This window comes from Meles meles, chromosome 3, assembly GCF_922984935.1.
Source record: "Meles meles chromosome 3, mMelMel3.1 paternal haplotype, whole genome shotgun sequence".
Lineage (NCBI taxonomy): Eukaryota > Metazoa > Chordata > Mammalia > Carnivora > Mustelidae > Meles > Meles meles.
Window position 1 is genome coordinate 84,741,267 of NC_060068.1, and position 17,309 is coordinate 84,758,575.

A 17,309-nucleotide genomic window follows, 5' to 3' on the forward strand; every position below is an offset into this window, starting at 1 on the left:
CACTTTTCCTGAACAGCTTTTTGTTCTTGGGTGTCAGTCAAAGCCACGGGGTATTGTCAGTTATATAAGCTTATTCTGTAACTGAGTAAGAAACCAAGTGGGAAATATGCTATTAGATGTAACTCCTGAACATGATGGCTCTGTAGAGTCCCAGATTGGGAGGGATCACCCAGTCTGACCATCTTGTCAAAGCCTCTCATTTTTACAGGTAAGTAAAGGAACTTCGGATGGATAAAGTGACTGAGGTCAGCCAGCCAGCTGTCTGTGGCAGAGCTAGGATTAAAACCTGTTTTTGCTTTCTATAAGAAACCCTCCCAGTATCCTCCTGCATCTACATTGGTCTACTTACTTGTTCTTTTTAAGCAATAATGATAATTATCTGTTTCCTTCACCTCCCAGTTTCTGTCCTTAGACCCCAGCATGCTCCCGGGGGGTTAGAAAAGATAATGATGTAGCAGTTACCCATATAGTACAGTGCCCTCTTTGCAGTTTGCCAAAAGCCAGGGAGCCACTGAAAAGAACACAGTCAGCCCCCACGAGTGAATGTGTTCCCCCACTGTGGGTGGCAAGTCCCAGCTCCCGATGAGCCCACCCCCGCACATAAGACAAACAGCACAGCACACACATGAACTTTTGCCACTTTTGTATTTTATTGTGGAACTGAGTTTTTTCTTTTACATCAAATATCCTCAATGGAAGAGGGGATATTGCACACAAATATCATAAAAGCACTACATATTACTTTCACTGAAAACTAATTTTCTACATTAGATATGACTGGATAGGATAGAAGTGATGCAGGATTATAAGACATAATACCATACACAGCTGCAGACTGACACAAACACCATTCAGAACAAGAGAGAGGAGTGGAGGTGCTTCTCCGCCGGGCTCAAGACCACTTCTTTCCAGGGCCGGAAAGAGAAGGCTGCATGCAGCGCAGGTACGCACGACTCAGGACGGCTGCACGGTGTTCTCGAAGGGGCAGCCTGGTCTTGATGCCTCATCATGATGGCTCCTGTTTGGGGAGCTCCAAACGAGTGCAGAGAAGCTATTTATTTTTTTTTTCCTTCCTTTTCAGTTTTTGATGCTGCCTTTTAAATGAATAAAGTCAGATTTTTTTAAATAGTCAATAGTTTTAATACCAGGTGAATAACCTAATTGCTTTCAAAGAAATGCTCATCCCTAGGCTGCTTTTGGTGTGTTGTTCAGTTGGTTAGAAGATAAAAGCTTACAGTTCCTTTCAAATGGAAACAAATCTTTTCTTCTAAATCTGAAGCGCAAAAAAAAAAAAAAAAAGTTATTAATCTAACTCACAATATCATTACCGAGCAAGAACCTCCTGTGACAGGTGACTAAAGAGAGGCAAGAAAAGCAATTTCAGAATTGTAGAGCAGCTCCTGAGAGCTGAAATTTGGTAATAGAAAATGGAAGGTGGTAGAATTTTCATTAGCAAATGACTGAATCTTATTAAATGAGTATTGAAAAGCTCCTAAACTGCATAAGCTATTGGAGACACTTAAAACATTCATATACACTGGGGAAACCATTCACTAGGATATGTAAGGTTTAAAAAAAATTTTTTTTTGAACTCCATGGAAAATGGCGTTGGGGGGAGGGAGGGGGTCAGTCATTGTATCCAGTCCCACCACAAGACTGAGAAAGCATGCATGGGGGTTGGGTTTTGAGAAAGGGGATAGAATTGGTTAAAATTGAAAGTGGAGGATCATCTCTAACATTTAGTCTCTGTAGAATTTTGCTTAAGAATACTACCAAAAGTTCATGATCATGAGTGCCCTCTCGACGGAGTCTCATCATTTAAACAGAGTGTAAATTCCTTTCACTCAAATATTCAATCTGTACAATTGGATTAAGTGATCAGTATGAATAAAGCTCCTAGAAGTCTGTGTCAATCTTTAGCCCTCACCATGAATGTACATGGTACATTGTGATGGCTGTTACTAAACTAATTGTGTACTTATGGAACTAGCAAAATTAGGTTAGTCACACAGGTAGGAAAGGTGTCTGGAAGGACAGGAGCAACCTGCAATGCTGACTTTCCTGGTATACTCAAGCTCTGTGGTCATCACTGAGAACAATGGATGGAAAAAGGTACAGTTGGTTTCATAGGAAAAAGAGCCAGCTGACCAGTGACAGCTTTTGTATATTTTTCCCATTAAATCCCATAACAAAAAAGAAGAAAAATAAAGGAGTAGGATAGAATGGGTATAATTGAAGATTGGCTATAATTCTCCAAAACGTTTGTATTTTTTTAAAAAAAGCAAAATAATGCACATGTTAAATAAACTTAATTTGGAAAACTGGAAAATAATTCCATCTTCTGTCAAAGAAAAATCAAGCAGAGGTCTGGATTTGGCAAGAAGGCTGGAAATCAGTTTCTCTTCCCATGTATTACGTGGACCTAACTGACTCAACTAATCAGTAAATAATCACCATGAGTATCTTAGGTTGTCTCAAAGTAAGTTTGAAGTAGGTAAGTTTATACTCAGTAAAATCCATTTTGTCACAACGAGTTTCCGTTTTGTGTGAATTTTTGTACCTTTTATCAATGTGTCATTCTTAAGAACTCTAAAGAAACGGGGTAATAAATAAAAGCTGCATTTCTAGAGAAGCCTAAAAAAAAATAGAATATTAATTAAAAAAAATTAAAACATTTGAAAAATGTAATTCACAGCATTAAGTAGACTGCGTAGGTCCTCTGTGAAGGGACCTGAAGAAGCATTGTTTAAAGTCTCATAGTAGTTAGCAGTGCAAAACATACACTTACCAGACAAAAATCAACTAAAATGTTAATTTTGAAATAAATAACTAACATAGAAAATAAAATGAGGTCATTGTTCACTACTCCGTAGATCTTAAGAGTCTGCAGGAAACACAACATGACAGAGCACAGCACAGTTGTCACTGAGAAGTTTGCCACATCTGAACACTGGGTGCATTGATCTGCAACTTGAAACTTGACATCAGTTTTAATCATGATCTGGCTTCCAGGTTCATCATAGTTCAATGACGACAATGATGGAAATAATCTCTGAACTCTACGTGATGAATCGTCGGAGACGGGAATTCATTTGCTTTCAGTGAATTATTTCTTCTACTTTTTTTCCAGAAAAGAAAATCCCAGAGCAAATTTTTGCCAGGGTTCTTTGAACTTGTCTTGGCTCTTTTACCTCATGGTTAAAGGCCTTGAAAGAAGGATGTAGAATACCACAGGGTGATATACTTGCAAAGGCCTGGAAAAGTAGCCTACCATGCCATTCTCCCCCACTCTCAAATAACGCGTACTCAGATTTTTATGTTAGGGGAATCAAGGGTGGGAGGTATCACTATTCCTGGTAGTTATGGGTTTTAATAAATACTATTACTGCACTATCAGACTTCAATCTCACCAGAACTTCAAGTAACATTATTTTGTCTTATGAAAGACTTCAAAAAAAAAAAAAAAGACTGTCACTTGAAATTTTCTTTGCATTTTCCTGTAAATGAAAACATTTGTTAAAAATTTCATCTATGAAAAGTTCTCACATTATCTAGGAAAAAAAACTCTTCTGTACACTTGATCCCATAATTATGCTGAAAGTAATGGAAAATTAAAAAAAAAAAAAAAGCCAATGTAAGACAAAGGAAGGTAAATACTGTACACTTGCCGAGAACCTCTTCCACCGTTAAGATTCACTGTGTTCCCAGTCCTGATCATAGAAGCCATTTCGATCTTGGAACTTGCAGTAGTAAAGAAGCTACGAAAGGCTCAACTTGTTTGGCTGAGGGGCCACAGGTGCACTGAGGTGGTATTCAACACACATGACTCAGCCTCAAACCGCTGCACCCATCAGATCAGCTTCTAGGACCCCCACACGTGCACACACTTGCTCCTTTAACTGGAGTATCTATAATCCTACATGGATGTTTTATAAACTTGCGGTCTCACATTAAAAAATAAGTGCATCAAGTATCTTTGTACATTCAAGTCACTTTCTAAGGCAAATTGTCTACCGTGTGTACTCCCAACCGCTTTGGTATTTGCTTGTTAACTGGGGTGGGCTTGGGTCTTTCCGCATGCAGGTGAAGTGACTCCGAGTGGACTAACTGGGTGGACAAATGCTGGGAGCATGCCTTAGATCAATCTACTCGTGTGTCTGAAGAGTCTGAGAGTTCGGAATGGGGTTCAAACCACTCGCGCATCCAGTCTGCGCTCACTACATCATGTCAGTGTGCAGCCTTCAAACTGAAGGAGCTTAATTAAGGCGTGAAAATGTCACATGCCCTCATAACAAGTTTTGTTCTTTTTGTTTCCTTCCAGCTAACTTCTTTCAGATAATGAAGACCCTTTTTGATGACTCAGACTGACACAAGTTGAGAACTTTGCCTATGTAGACTATAGAATACAGACTGCCTGCGAAAATGCAGCCCTAAGTGCTGGTTATTTTCTCCTCCTTACCCCACCTTGCTCTGTTTCTTTCTCTCTGGGTATCTCACCAGCACACTCTACCATTACCTCTCCTTCTCTTGCATTCTTTTCCTTTCTCATTCTCTCTCTCTTGTGTTCTCTCTCATTGTGCGCGCGCACTCTCTCTCTCTTTCTCTCTCTCTCTCTCTCTTTCTAAGACAAATGCCTCTACCTAGCAGAAGTCAGTTGGGTTTGCTAGTGCATGGTTTCCAAATGTTCAGCAGAGATGAACTGGGGTAGGTAATTTTGCAGTAACTTGAATCCTACTGTGGGAATACTGTTACTTCCCTTAGCAATCAGCAAAAACTAAGAAATATTAGTGACTTGCATCACCGTGACACAGTATAGCATTTGGCAGGTAACAGTTCAGTGACCTATTTAGATGAATTGACTTTTTTAGAAAAGGTGGTTTCAAATTGAAGAATTTCTGGAAACAAAGTTCAAATCCTGTGGTGTGGCTGGCCTTGGTTTTTACAGTTCAATCTTGCATGCAGGGAAGGATTCATCTTGCATAACCACTGTGCTGCTGCTTGCTAAAACCATGATGTTGAGGTCTTGTTGTTTCTCATGGGTCTCTTGGTACCATTCCCTCATCACTTCTGAGTCATGAGTGGGGATCAGGGTTACCTGGAGGAAGACAGAAAATAGCTGGTTAAGGGCAGAGCTAGAAATCAGACGAAAAAATTGAACAATAATAAGGTATGAATCAGACGATTAAAAGAAGGGGAAAGAGAGGAAAGTTTTCTGTTTTTTCTCAAGAAATACGAAGGACTTTTCAACTTATATTTTCCAGGAATCAAAATGAAACTGCAAAAAATTAAGTTTTCCTGAGAGGGTTGAAGACTGGAACCAAAAGCGGCTCATGGACCATCAATTAGTTCATCTATATTCATCATCGGGTTTTCAAATATTTAGTGTTAACCGAAGAAGGGCTTCGGGTAAGGTGGGATTGCTTGTATTTCCTTTCACGCACCTGGGCAATTTTGCATGAAAGATACTGCGTATTTAATTCAAGGAACTTTAGTTATTACTGCCGATCAATTGTGTGTAACTAATATTTCATCCTGAGAACAAAGATTTGTTATCTTTGTGTGTGTGGCTGGGATGGTAGAGTGAGTGGCTGGCTGGCCTGCTGGGTGGGCACTGGTTTGAATGGTAAAAATTCCATCTAATATTCATTAGACCACTGGGTGTTTCTCATGAAATTTAATATGATTAACTAGCAAATAATTCTATTTAATATTATACAAACATAGTTTATTAAGTGACTATGAGAAACCACTGGTACAACTGAGATAAGCAAAGATCACAGCCAAAAATAAGAGAGGTTGTTCATAGCCAGTTATGATGTTTGTGCTGGAAGGGTCCTGTTGGGGACCATTTTCTCTAGTGCTCCTTCTGTGGGATTTCACCTGGACAGGTGATTTTCCAAATGGCCACATTCCTAGCTTTGGTCTATTTGTGAAACACAAAGGAGTAAAGACAATTTTAGTAGCTCTCACATGGATACCATTTTGATTCATACACAAATATTCTTGGTATATTAGGGGGAAGATAAAGTAATCTTGGGCCTGTTTTGTAGACAAGTGAATTATGCATTAGGATGATAAAGTAGCTCTCCTCCCAGACCATGGCGGCACCACTAGGTGCCAAGAATAATATTCTAGACTATCTTCCATGTGTGAAATCCGCTTTGTCCTCCAGAGGTTTCGTGTGAGAGAGACCCACGGGGCACCTCATGTGATCCACAATCACAGTGGTGCCTCTTTAAATACAATTCCTTCCCTCCACCTCTGGACACAGCTCCATGTGCCATGCAGACACTGTCCCGGGGCTCTTACCTGCATGTTGCTGCCCCACTGGGCTTTCCCTTCCAACAAGGCATCCAGGACAGCCCGGCTGGGCTCCTCGGCAGCAGGGTCATTCCCACTCACCACGTAGTAGGATGACCTCACTCTCTTGAAAAATTCGACATCCACATTCTTACTATTGCTGTGATTAGGAATGTAGCACAGGTCCAAATACACAGGGGGGCCTGGAGGCACAGCTGAGGGCTTGGAAGGCTTGGTGGTTCCTGGTCCTTCAGTAAATAAGCAAAGAGAAAAGCCTGGGTCACAGAAATGTGAAGAAACCCACTGGTCCGGTACTCTCTTCCTACTCATCCCCAAGAAAGTCCTGCTGGATATGCAAAGGGGACATTTGGATTGGGTGTTTCTTTCTCTCATAAAGGGCAGGTGGAGAAAGCATAACATGGTTGTTTATCATCTCAACACGAAAAGCGAAGGATGGGATGGTTTTCCTTTGTGGACAGCCCATTAGAAAGGAAGAAGACTTCTAAGGCCTTCCCAAAAGACGGAACTAGAGAGTAATCCTCCTCCTAAAAGAGCTGCTAATGTGCATCCTAATTTGAAACGTGATCTAAGAAACCCATTTTGAAAGTCAAAAAGAGGCCTCTGCATTTGGCAAACCACAGTTAAGCAGTGTTAGTAATCCACGTTAGGATCTCCTGTGACAGCAGCTATGCTCACAGCTGAATATCATACCCCATCGTCTGACTCAGTAAATGGTTCAGATTTTAACATCCTATGATCTCCAGGGCTCCCAGTACTCAGTCTTGTTCATAAACTGATGAAACACTGCATTCTGTCCTCGCACAGTACTCTGAAAAATGAGACCTCTCTCCCTTGGCAAAGCTGGCTACCAAACTTTGACAAGAAGAAGGTTCAGAGGGGCGCCTGGTTGGCTCAGTGGGTTAGGCTGCTGCCTTCGGCTAGGGTCATGATCTCAAGGTCTTGGGATCGAGTCCCACATCAGGCTCTCTACTCGGCGGGAGCCTGCTTCCCTCTCTCTCTCTCTGCCTGCCTCTCTGCCTACTTGTGATCTCTGTCTGTCAAATAAATAAACAAAATCTTTAAAAAAAAAAAAAAAAAGTTCAGAAAGATGGCTTTCTTTAGCCAATCAAGACCTACCAGACTGGGGAAAGGGACGTCTGGCTGCCAGCACTCCCAGTCTAAATTATAAAGCTGGCAAAGTCAAGATTCAGATGAACCCAAAACTTCCCTGGCACCTTGTCTGATGAGATGACTTCCTGACTTGTTCTGGCTAGAAGGTGTCAACTTTTTGGAACAGTCACAGAACTGGCATTCTAAGGCAGTGGCCCTTCAGCCAAGCTGTATAACTAGCATCACCTAGCAAGCCTAATACTCAGGGCCAGGCCTTCCACACCCCAGAGTCTGGCTTCACTGGGTCGGGACAGAGCTTGGGCACCACCGTGTTTTATTTTTATTTTTTAATATTTTATTTATTTGACAGAGAGAAATCACAACTAGGCAGAGAGGCAGGCAGAGAGAGAGGAGGAAGCAGGCTCCCTGCAGAGCAGAGAGCCTGACACGGGGCTCGATCCCAGGACCCTGGGATCATGACCTGAGCTGAAGGCAGAGGCTTTAACCCACTGAGCCACCCAGGTGCCCCTCCACCGTGTTTTAAAAGCATCCCAGATACATGGTAATGCACAGCTGGATCCTATATACTTAATCCTCTTTCCTTTTTCCATAGGAGAGTTAAAGACTATCACCCCAGAGTCAAACCACCAGTTATCTGGTTTTACTTTCAGAAGGATGGGGGGAGTGATGAGAATCAGCCAAACTGATAGTTGGGGAAATTGATTCATTTTAACAAATCTGAGCTAAAAGGCCTCATAACGTCCATATTCAGGCCTACCAAAGCATTCTGACTGATCGCGGAAGTTCATGAACTACAGTTCTAACAATTAAAAATGTCCTCAGACTGAGTTTTCCCCCGTGAGCTAAATCACCACCATCAATGCCAAATGAACGTTGCTCACAGAAGCACGAACTGAGAGAACTGACAACAGTCAACCAAGGTTTGTTGCAAAAATCAATCAATAACGCAGTTGTGTTGTTTTAGAAATCTACTGGAAAACCACCTTCAAAGTAAATTCAAATGAACTCCTCTTTATCACTGGCCTTAAGAATACCTCTTTAAATGACACACAAAAAATGTTTTTAAAACCCTGTTGTGTGGGCTAGAGTGGCTATATCTGGCAAGTTTGGTAGCCAGTTTCAGTCGGTTTTTAATCTGTCTGGAAGGATTTCATGTTTTCTCCCAAGTGCAGGCCAGTTGCCAACTCTTTCAAACCAAGAGGTTAATTATCTGGTGGTTTTCCACTACTTCTAAGCATGAGCAAATTCGGTTTGTTGGCTGCACGCATGTACAAAGAGGAAACGTGATGAGAACTCAGGCTTGAAATTGACCCTCCAGGCTGCTCAAAGTAAGCTTTGCAGCTATAAGTGATTCTTCCTAACATGCACAGAAGTTAAGAGTCCCAAGGGTCAGCTATCAGGTTTTTCCCTTAATAAATGAGGAAATGTTATTTAAATTATTTTTTGCTTTACACATTTGGGTCAATTTATATTACTTTGTGAACTGAGGTCTGAAATCGCTGAGTAACTACTTAAAACAAATAAAATGTATTAATGCAAATCCCTATGATTGGTTTGAAGCAAAGAAATGAAGCTGGGGGGCGCCTGGGTGGCTCAGTGGATTAAGCCGCTGCCTTCGGCTCAGGTCATGATCTCAGGGTCCTGGGATCGAGCCCCGCATCAGGCTCTCTGCTCCGCGGGGAGCCTGCTTCCTCCTCTCTGCCTGCCTCTCTGCCTACTTGTGACCTCTCTCTCTGTCAAATAAATAAATAAAATCTTTAAAAAAAAAAAAAAAAAGAAATGAAGCTGGGCCATCAGAGAGAACTGTTCATCAAAAACCCAGGTCACTGCTGAGAACTCGATGAATAAGGAAATTGGGATCAAAACAGAAATGATCAGAAGTCAGAGATATCTCCTCCCAACTGAATTTCAAACTGGCATAGAATCCTGACTCTGTTAGTGAGACCGTGGCATAAGAGGGGGATAAGAAGAGCCTTTGATGTTTTTCTCTCAATTTGTACTGTGTACTGGTCAACTGAAATTATGACATTCATTGGCCAGTAAGAAAACAAATAAGAGTACTACCTTTAATGTGCATGTCGCCCTCGACTGGCGATTTTTTTTTAATGTAAAAATTTTCTAATTTTTAATTTTTAAGTGTCATAACTTTACATTAAAAATGTGGTAATTTTACTTTAAAAATTTTTTTCACAAAAAAATTGAATCTAAATCTTGGGCCTACACTGGCCATGCTAGGCTTGGCTTGGCTTGGCTTGGCACGGCACTCCGGTTCTCCCTAAGCCTTTGGGAGCTCCTGGCCTGTGTCACCTTCGCTTGATTCTGAGGCCAGTGTGGCTGAAGTCAATGCCAACACAGTCTCCCAGGGGAGCCTGAAACACACACCCCTGGTTCTGAAGATTCAGAACAAGGCTGTGGTTGCTCTGTTGCAGAATGGAACAAAGCCAGGAAATCACACCTGGTGAATCAGAGCCGCTTTGGGCAGAGTGCCACACCACCCTCAAACCCACACCTTTCGGCAGAAAAGGCTAGTAAAGGGGAAGGGGACTGCTGTACTCTCTCATCTTCCTAGTATCAAGTCGCAGGCAAATTCAAAGACTCTGGTCCAAGGGCAGCAGTCTCGGCCTATATGAGGCTGTCAGCACCTTCCACTTACCTGCAGCTGCAGTCTTTACCGACTTGGATGTGGAGGCGTTGGCGGCATTCTTGGTGTCCTTGTCTTTCTCTTCCCCACGTGCAGCTTTGACCTCAGGAGCGGTAGTGGTTTTTGTTGCTTTCTCCACGGATTCCTTCTTCTTAGGAGAAGCCACTCTAGACACCTTATCTGAGGACTCCTTCAAGCCCACAGGTTTGGGTGAAGCTGCAGAGGGCTTCGACTTCCCATCCCCCTTTTTGACAGGAGACGACGACTTGGTCTTTGTGCCTGGCTTTTTGGTTTTGGTCTTCTCTTTCAGGTCTTTCTTCAGAGCTTTTCCCAGGTTCTGCTCGATGGCCAAGGCCTCCGGGTCCATCATGGACACGTCAGGATGGCGTGGAGAAGGGCTGCGGTCCTGCATAGGAGCTGGAGGTGGGTCCATATGTTTGTATGTGACGGTTTTGTCTGTGGGGATGGTTTCTGATTCGTCTTCGGAGTCGATATTTGCGTCAGCTGTGATGGAAGGACACTCTTCGGTCTCCGGGGGGACATCAGAATCCGTCTGGGAGGGAGCAGACTCGCTGACTGAGGTGGGAGGGGTTTCGTCACATTGTCGCCCCTGTGGCTTTCCTCCTGGAGGCGGTGGGGCTCCCCCTGCTTGGGTGAGGGGCTTCTCAGATTCTTCAGCTGGCTCTTCACTGGCAAACCACTCAAGAGGATTGGGATTAATGAAGGAGGGTGAGAGTTCCGTCTTGGGATGCTTGTATTCACAGGAGGACACAAGGCATAAGTCAACATCCTGGCGAGCCTCTGAGGGGGACTTCTTTTCCGCAGTGTAGCACTGGTCCGAAGTCTCATAGGAATATGTAGATGTTTGGGGCGTTCTGGTGATTTTCTCTGCGGTCTCATAACAGTACTTCGAAGCCTCAGGGGTTCGTGTAGCTGTTGTAGATGTCTCATAGGAGAAACTTCCAGACTCAGAGAAACTGGCAATTTTCTCAGTGGTCTCATAAGAGTAGCTAGAATCCCCAAGAGTGTGGCCACCATCTTCAGGGTCATCATAGCCATTGCTAATGTCATCCAAGAGCCTTCTAGACCTCTCAGTCTTTTCATAGCTGTAACCACTCACTTCAGGAGTCCTCACTGTCTTCTCACTTGTCTCATAGCTGTACTCACCCTCTTCAGGGGTCCGGGTGGTCTTCTCAGCAATGTCATAGGCATAGCCACCATCTTCAGGAGTCTTGGTGGTTTTCTCAACGGTGTCATAGGAGTAGCTGCTGTCAGATGGGGATTTTGTGGTTCTCTCTGTCTTCTCATAGTAATAGCCACTCACATCTGAGGGCCGGGTGGTTTTCTCATAAGACTCATAGTCGTAGCCTTCTCCATCTGGGGACCTGGTTGTTTTCTCGGGCTTTTGATAGGCATAGCTGAAATCACCAGGCGTCTTCCCTCCACTGTCCTGCTCCACACCAGATGAGGTCAAATCTCTGTTCAAGGCTAGCTGGTGTTGCATCGTATCAAATAACATCGAGGCACGGAAGCCATAGGGCTCTGCGGATGCTGCATCCATCGCTGGAGGAGAGGAAGTGTGGCAAACTGCTATGCTCTCTTTGACGGCAGAGGTAGAATCTGAAAAGCTAGGTGAATATAAAGGAGAGGACTCCCGTGGAGTGAGTGGCGAGATATCAGATTTTGGTGAGAGTTTCTCTCCTTCTAGACTTTGCACTTTTTCTGAGGTGAGTGAGGCATATAAGGATATATCTCTGGGAGGAGCAACGTCGGATAGAGTGTCTTCTTGGAGAGGAGATGCTATCTGAGAGGGAGTATGTGCTGAAGAGGTGGATGGAGAGGCCTCAACCTGAGACACTGAGATAAGCTCAGAAAGATCATTATCTTGGGTGTAGGACGGCTCCTCCATTGGTGGTATCTTATGCGATAAACTAGAGTCCTGCATGTCCGAAGGACTGTAATCCACTTCAGTTGGCCCATTTTCAGTGATGTGAAGCATACTCGCACCCACCGTAGGGTGATCTGGAGACTGTCGGCTAAAGTCCATAGCAAGGGAGTGCTCAGGGGATTCTTGGCCAAATTCAATAGACATTGAGGACTGTTCTGATCTGTGATCTTGGACTGGTGTCCTGGATTTGGCTGTTTTAGGGGAGAAATCTGGTGGAGAAATTGACATTGGTCTTGGACATTCTTCTTTAGATGGAGACATTTCTGTTTCCTGGAAAGTAGTCGGCGTTTGCACCACAGACACTGAAAGGGAGTCATCCACTTCAGTGGAGTGTGGGGAGCCAACCTCAGCATGCAGAGAAGGAGACACATCATCTGTTGTTGGCTCTGGAAATGAGCTTGTAGCCACGGAAGCTGTGGATACTGAGGCCACACCCTCCATATGAGAGTATGTGTCTTCTGCTACACCCTCATCAACAGGAGTAGCCGACTTGTCTGAGACAGTGCCTTCGGAAATGGACATCTTAGTATCTTCCTTAAAAGATCCAAACTGACTGACATCTATTTGGGTAGGAGAAACATCTCCTCCTAACTTCCTTTCGTCTAAAGCCAGTCCAGACTGAGAACTCATAGTTTCGACATCGTCAGTTTTCTTTTCTTGACCAAAGTCTTCCTTTATTGGTACAAAGTCTGTGCTTTTCCCTTCCTCTTTGTCTTGGAAAAGACCAGTAGAGGTTATGTCAGAAACTGGACTTAATTCGTCTGGAAAGCCTTGTTTTCCATTCTTTCCTTCAAAGGGGCTTTCAGCACCTCTACCAGCAGCCTTGTCATCAGCACTTAGAAAACCTTCATATGCAGACTCGGATCCAATTAGGGGAGGGCTCCGTAAAGGAGACAAAACTTTTTCAATGGGAGATTCTGAGTCAGGCACAGGTTCATCCATGGGGCTTATGGAAGCCCTTTCATTCTCATCTTTGGCATCACTGAATTCAAAACTCACTGGAACCGCTGGTGGTTTTTCAGTTACTTCTGTGGGGAGCTGACTAGACTTCTCTTCCGTGGGAGACTGGTAGTAAGGTGTGTGGCCCGCGCTGCCAGTTACAGACTGAGAGGGAGACACCACTTCCAGGGTCTTTTCCTCAGGACTAGCACAATGTTCTTCAACTACTTCTTGGGTCACCTCAGGAGACACTGGGGCTGCTTCTGCCTCTGCTGAGACTTCAATCTCACTGGGCGTCAAAGAAAAGTTCACACTGCGTTCACCCAGAGGGGTCTTTTCTATGGGTGAAGGAGGAGATGGGCTCAGGGATGGGCTCTTGGGTGGACTCAGTTTTTCATCAGAGACTGCTGGGATGGTTTCTTTGATCGTCAGTGTGGCACTGGCTCTCAGGTCTTTCTCTTCTGAGCAGTACGCATCCCGCAGAGCAGATTTGCTAAATTTGTCTTCCTCCATGGACGACGGTGGTGAGATGGTGGAGGCTGACGCGTTGTAGTCCTTCCCATCTGTGGCATCTGTTTTTGAGCCTTCAGATAATCCATTGAGTGTCGTAACAGCAGGTTTGCTGTATTCCTGCGCATACAGGGCAGACTCGTATTTGGTGATGTTTACAAATTCTTGAGATGGGGACTCTGTCTCTTCGTTGTTGATCTCATCACTCATCACATCGCGAGGAGTAGACATCTCATCCATTGGGGTGGGCTCACTGGATATCTCAATGGTAGACTGCGTGTAGCCAGAGGTGGCAGTGAATTCTTCAGGCTGGTCTTCTCGATTCTCCTCATCAGAAGCGGTGGCCTCACTCTCTGAGCCTCCAGGTAAAGTCTCATCATGAATTGAAGACGCAGGTTCTCGAGCAGGAGACTGGGCTCCTGGTTGCTTGATGGCTGTGGTAAGGAATCCATACTGATCCTCGACGCCACCAGCCTCCGCAGCCTTGTCGACCACGGCCATCACGTAATCTTCAGCTTCAGCTTTTTCGGGCTCATATTCTTCCTCTCTGGCATCCTCGGCTCTGTCCTCTTCATCACCCTCCTCCTCCGATTGTTCAGCTTCTCCTTTCTCCACCACCTCGTTCATGTCTTCTTCTGCTCGGTCATCTCCACTGGCCAGAGACTCCCTCTTCTCCTTGATGTGCACATCTGCCTCAGCCTTGGCACTTTCCTCCTCCTCCACGAGGCTGTGCTTGGAGGTGCTCACACACACATTTTCTTCAACGTCCTCTTCTGGCTCCTCGGCCTCCTCAGTTTCTGCCTTCTCTTCATAGTCTCCAGTCTCTGAGGATTCTTCAAAACCGGCTCCTTCGTCTTCATATTTTTCAATGTCATCCACCCCCTGCTTCTCGACTGGCTCCAGCTCCTCGGGAGTTTGTTCACATTCACCCTCCCCTTCGGTGGTGGTGATTCCCTCATCGGGAGACTCAGCAGGGCCTTTGATGACTTCTGTCTCTTTCTGGATGACATAGGCTTCGACTGGCTCAGTTTCCTTCAGTTTCTCCTCATCTTCGATCAGCTCCAGCTGAGGCTTCATGTCTTTTGCTACATCGACCTCTTCGGCCTTTAACTCTTCAAAGTCCTTGGTCAGATCCTCAGGGGATGACATAAGGGACCTCTCGGCCTCAAGTTCTTTGGCAGGGCCGGCGCCCGCTACACCAGCAGCTGCCGCCACAGCCGCGGCGGCAGCCACAGAGCCAATGGCTGCAGCCGCAGCCTCTGATGTCTTGCCTTCCTTCTTAACGACTTTAATCTTCCCCTTCTCCTTTGGCTTCCCAGCAGCAACAGAATCTTTCTTAACTGCCTCTTCCTTCTTGGGTACTTTTGGTTTTAATGCAGCTGGTTTTTTGGCTTCAGATAGAGGAGTAGATGATTTCTTTGTGTCTTTAGGAAGTCTCTTAATTTCTTTTTTGGGTTCCTTTTCTTCCTTCTTAATTTCCTTCTTCTCTTCCTTCTTCACCTCCTTCTTGGCTTCCTTCAGTGGGGTTTCTTTCTTAACCTCTTTCTTGGGCTCTTTTTTCTCTTCTTTCTTGATTTCTTTTTTCACTTCCTTTTTCACCTCTTCCTTTTTGGGTTTTTCTTCCTTCTTGATGGGTGTTTTCTCCTCCTTTTTAGCCACTTCTTTCTTAGGCTTTTCCTTCTCCTCTTTCTTTTCTTCAGATTTTGCCTTTGTTTCCTTTTTCACTGTCTTCTCCTTGGCGACTTTGGGTTTGACATCTGTGGTGGGCTTTTCAGCCACCTCGGCTTTCACCGGGGGCAGCTCTTCCTTGCTGGGGACCTCCTTTTCAGTCACTGGAGGTTTGGTCTCTGTTTTTATGGGCTTGTCTTTTTTCACGGTTACCTTTTCTTTGCTTTCAACTTTGGGTGCCTTTTCCACGTGATTAGCTTTTGCAACGTCAGGGGTCTCTTCTTTCGACTCCTTTCGGACAGATTTGCTGGGAAGTGGTTTTGCAGCTGGCTTCAGGCTCTCTCGGCTGTCGGCTCTCTGTTTCAGTTTCACTTGTTTCATGGCTGGAGTCACCACCTGGCCAGTTAGGTCCTTCTGTGTGGCCAGCGGCTGTTTCAGAAAGTCTAAGTGTTTGAGCTTTTCCAGTCCTTCCAGGATATTGTACTGGGTGCTATTGCCAGGAAACAGGACCCGAATGATTTTCTCTGCAGGGTTTGCTGGATGCCACACGATCAAAGAGGAGACTGAAGTTAAGTAGGAAATTGGGATATCTATTTCTTGACCATTAGGCAGGATTAGTTCAGCCTTGTCTTTGTTAGTGCCAGTCCACTGTTGCATAAAATACTGCATTTCCTTGCTGCTCTTGACTGGGTTAAGGACATACATCTCAAGTTTACCAACTCCCATTTTTTGGAAAAGAATGACAGGGTCAATGGTATTGCCTACGCTTCTGAAGAGAGGTTCTGGCTTCATGGACAATTTATTTAGGTACTGGAGAGTGAAGCAAGCTTCTTCTATGCTTCTCTTCATCTTGATGTTTGGCTCTGGATTTTTAAGATTTTCAGGGACGTTGAGAAATACAACTCCTAAGTCAGGAGAGATGAGGTTTTTCATCCAGTCACTATTTGTGGTGGAGCCCTGAGACTGTTCTTCCTCGAGCTCTGCAATCTTCCGCTGCAGCATGCTGTTTATTCCAGGCAAATTGTCATCCCCAATGTGGGTGAGTAGGATGGAGTCCACTCGGTCCAAGTGTCGGATGAGCTTCCAGAAGCAGGATTTCCTTTCCGATCCTCCATTGATGAGCATATTGAATCCGTTCACGGCAAACAGTGCAGAGTCGCCCCTCCCTCCTGGAAAAATGTAACAACAAGGCTTGGAGAGCTTTAGGAATCCGCCTGATGTGGGAGGTTCTAGGATATCAAAGGGAGATGGGACTTCCACTGATTCTGAGAGATACTCGGTAAACTCGGAAAGTCCTTCCATTTCTGGCAATATAGAAGCTGAGTTGAGTTTAATATTAATGAAGTCTTGGAGATTGTGTCTGTCGAGATTGGAGTTCTTCCAGTCCCCTTCTTCAGGACAGAACAGTGTTAAGCTGGCTTTGTTGGCAGGATGGGTGGTACTCAGTAATTCCCCGATCTGGGAGTTAAAAAATAATAATAATAAGGGAAGAAAGAAAAAGTTTAAGTGACTGTCATCACTGATCCATCATCTCCATCCATTACTATGCATTACAGGACCACCGGGTACACAAAGGGCTGATTTCAGAGGTGTTAGTTGGGTAAACACAGAATTATTGCCATTCTGGTAGGTGAACAGCTTTCATCCTGCACCCTTCTACTACTCCCTTCTGCCTCAACCACTGCTCCCCACTGCCAGCACCTCCTCTAAGACCCCTCCAGCCTCTGTTCTTGCCCAGCAGGGGACAATCTCCAGACCTCTGATCTTGTTCTAGGACCAGTGACCATTCTGAAAGACCGGTGCCTGTGCCGCAGCGGTTATGAAGTACTTTGAGTATCACCCCTGGGTGCCTGCCATGCACAAAATGCCCTTTACACAATCACAGAGGAAGGCTATGAGAGTCATCTCACCACTTACATAAAATGTCTTCCTCAATTCCACTGGGCTTGGCCAAAAAGGCCTGCCTGACACACTAAACTTTTGGTAGAGTGCACTAGTTGTTGACTACTTTTAGAATTTGGTGGATACCGGGGCACCTGGGTGGCTCAGTGGGTTAAAGCCTCTGCCTTCGGCTCAGGTCATGATCCCAGGGTTCTGGGATCCAGCCCCGCACGGGCTCTCTGCTCAGCATGGAACCTGCTTCCTCCTCTCTCTCTGCCTGCCTCTCTGCCT

The 17,309-nt window shown here is 44.7% G+C and overlaps 1 protein-coding gene across 3 annotated transcripts in view; it reads right to left on the reverse strand.

The window, feature by feature from the left end:
- Positions 1-628: 628 nt before the first annotated feature.
- The window catches only part of MAP1B (microtubule associated protein 1B), a 96,845-nt gene continuing 80,164 nt past the window's right edge, over positions 629-17,309 (reverse strand). For all 3 annotated transcript variants that reach the window (XM_045999341.1, XM_045999340.1, XM_045999342.1), the window contains 3 exons: positions 10,085-16,595; positions 6,310-6,548; positions 629-5,095 (listed from right to left, as the gene is read on the reverse strand). In XM_045999341.1, coding sequence (XP_045855297.1) covers positions 4,940-5,095; positions 6,310-6,548; positions 10,085-16,595 — 6,906 coding nt within the window. In that variant the 3' untranslated portion in view covers positions 629-4,939. The remainder of the gene's footprint in view (positions 5,096-6,309; positions 6,549-10,084; positions 16,596-17,309) is intronic.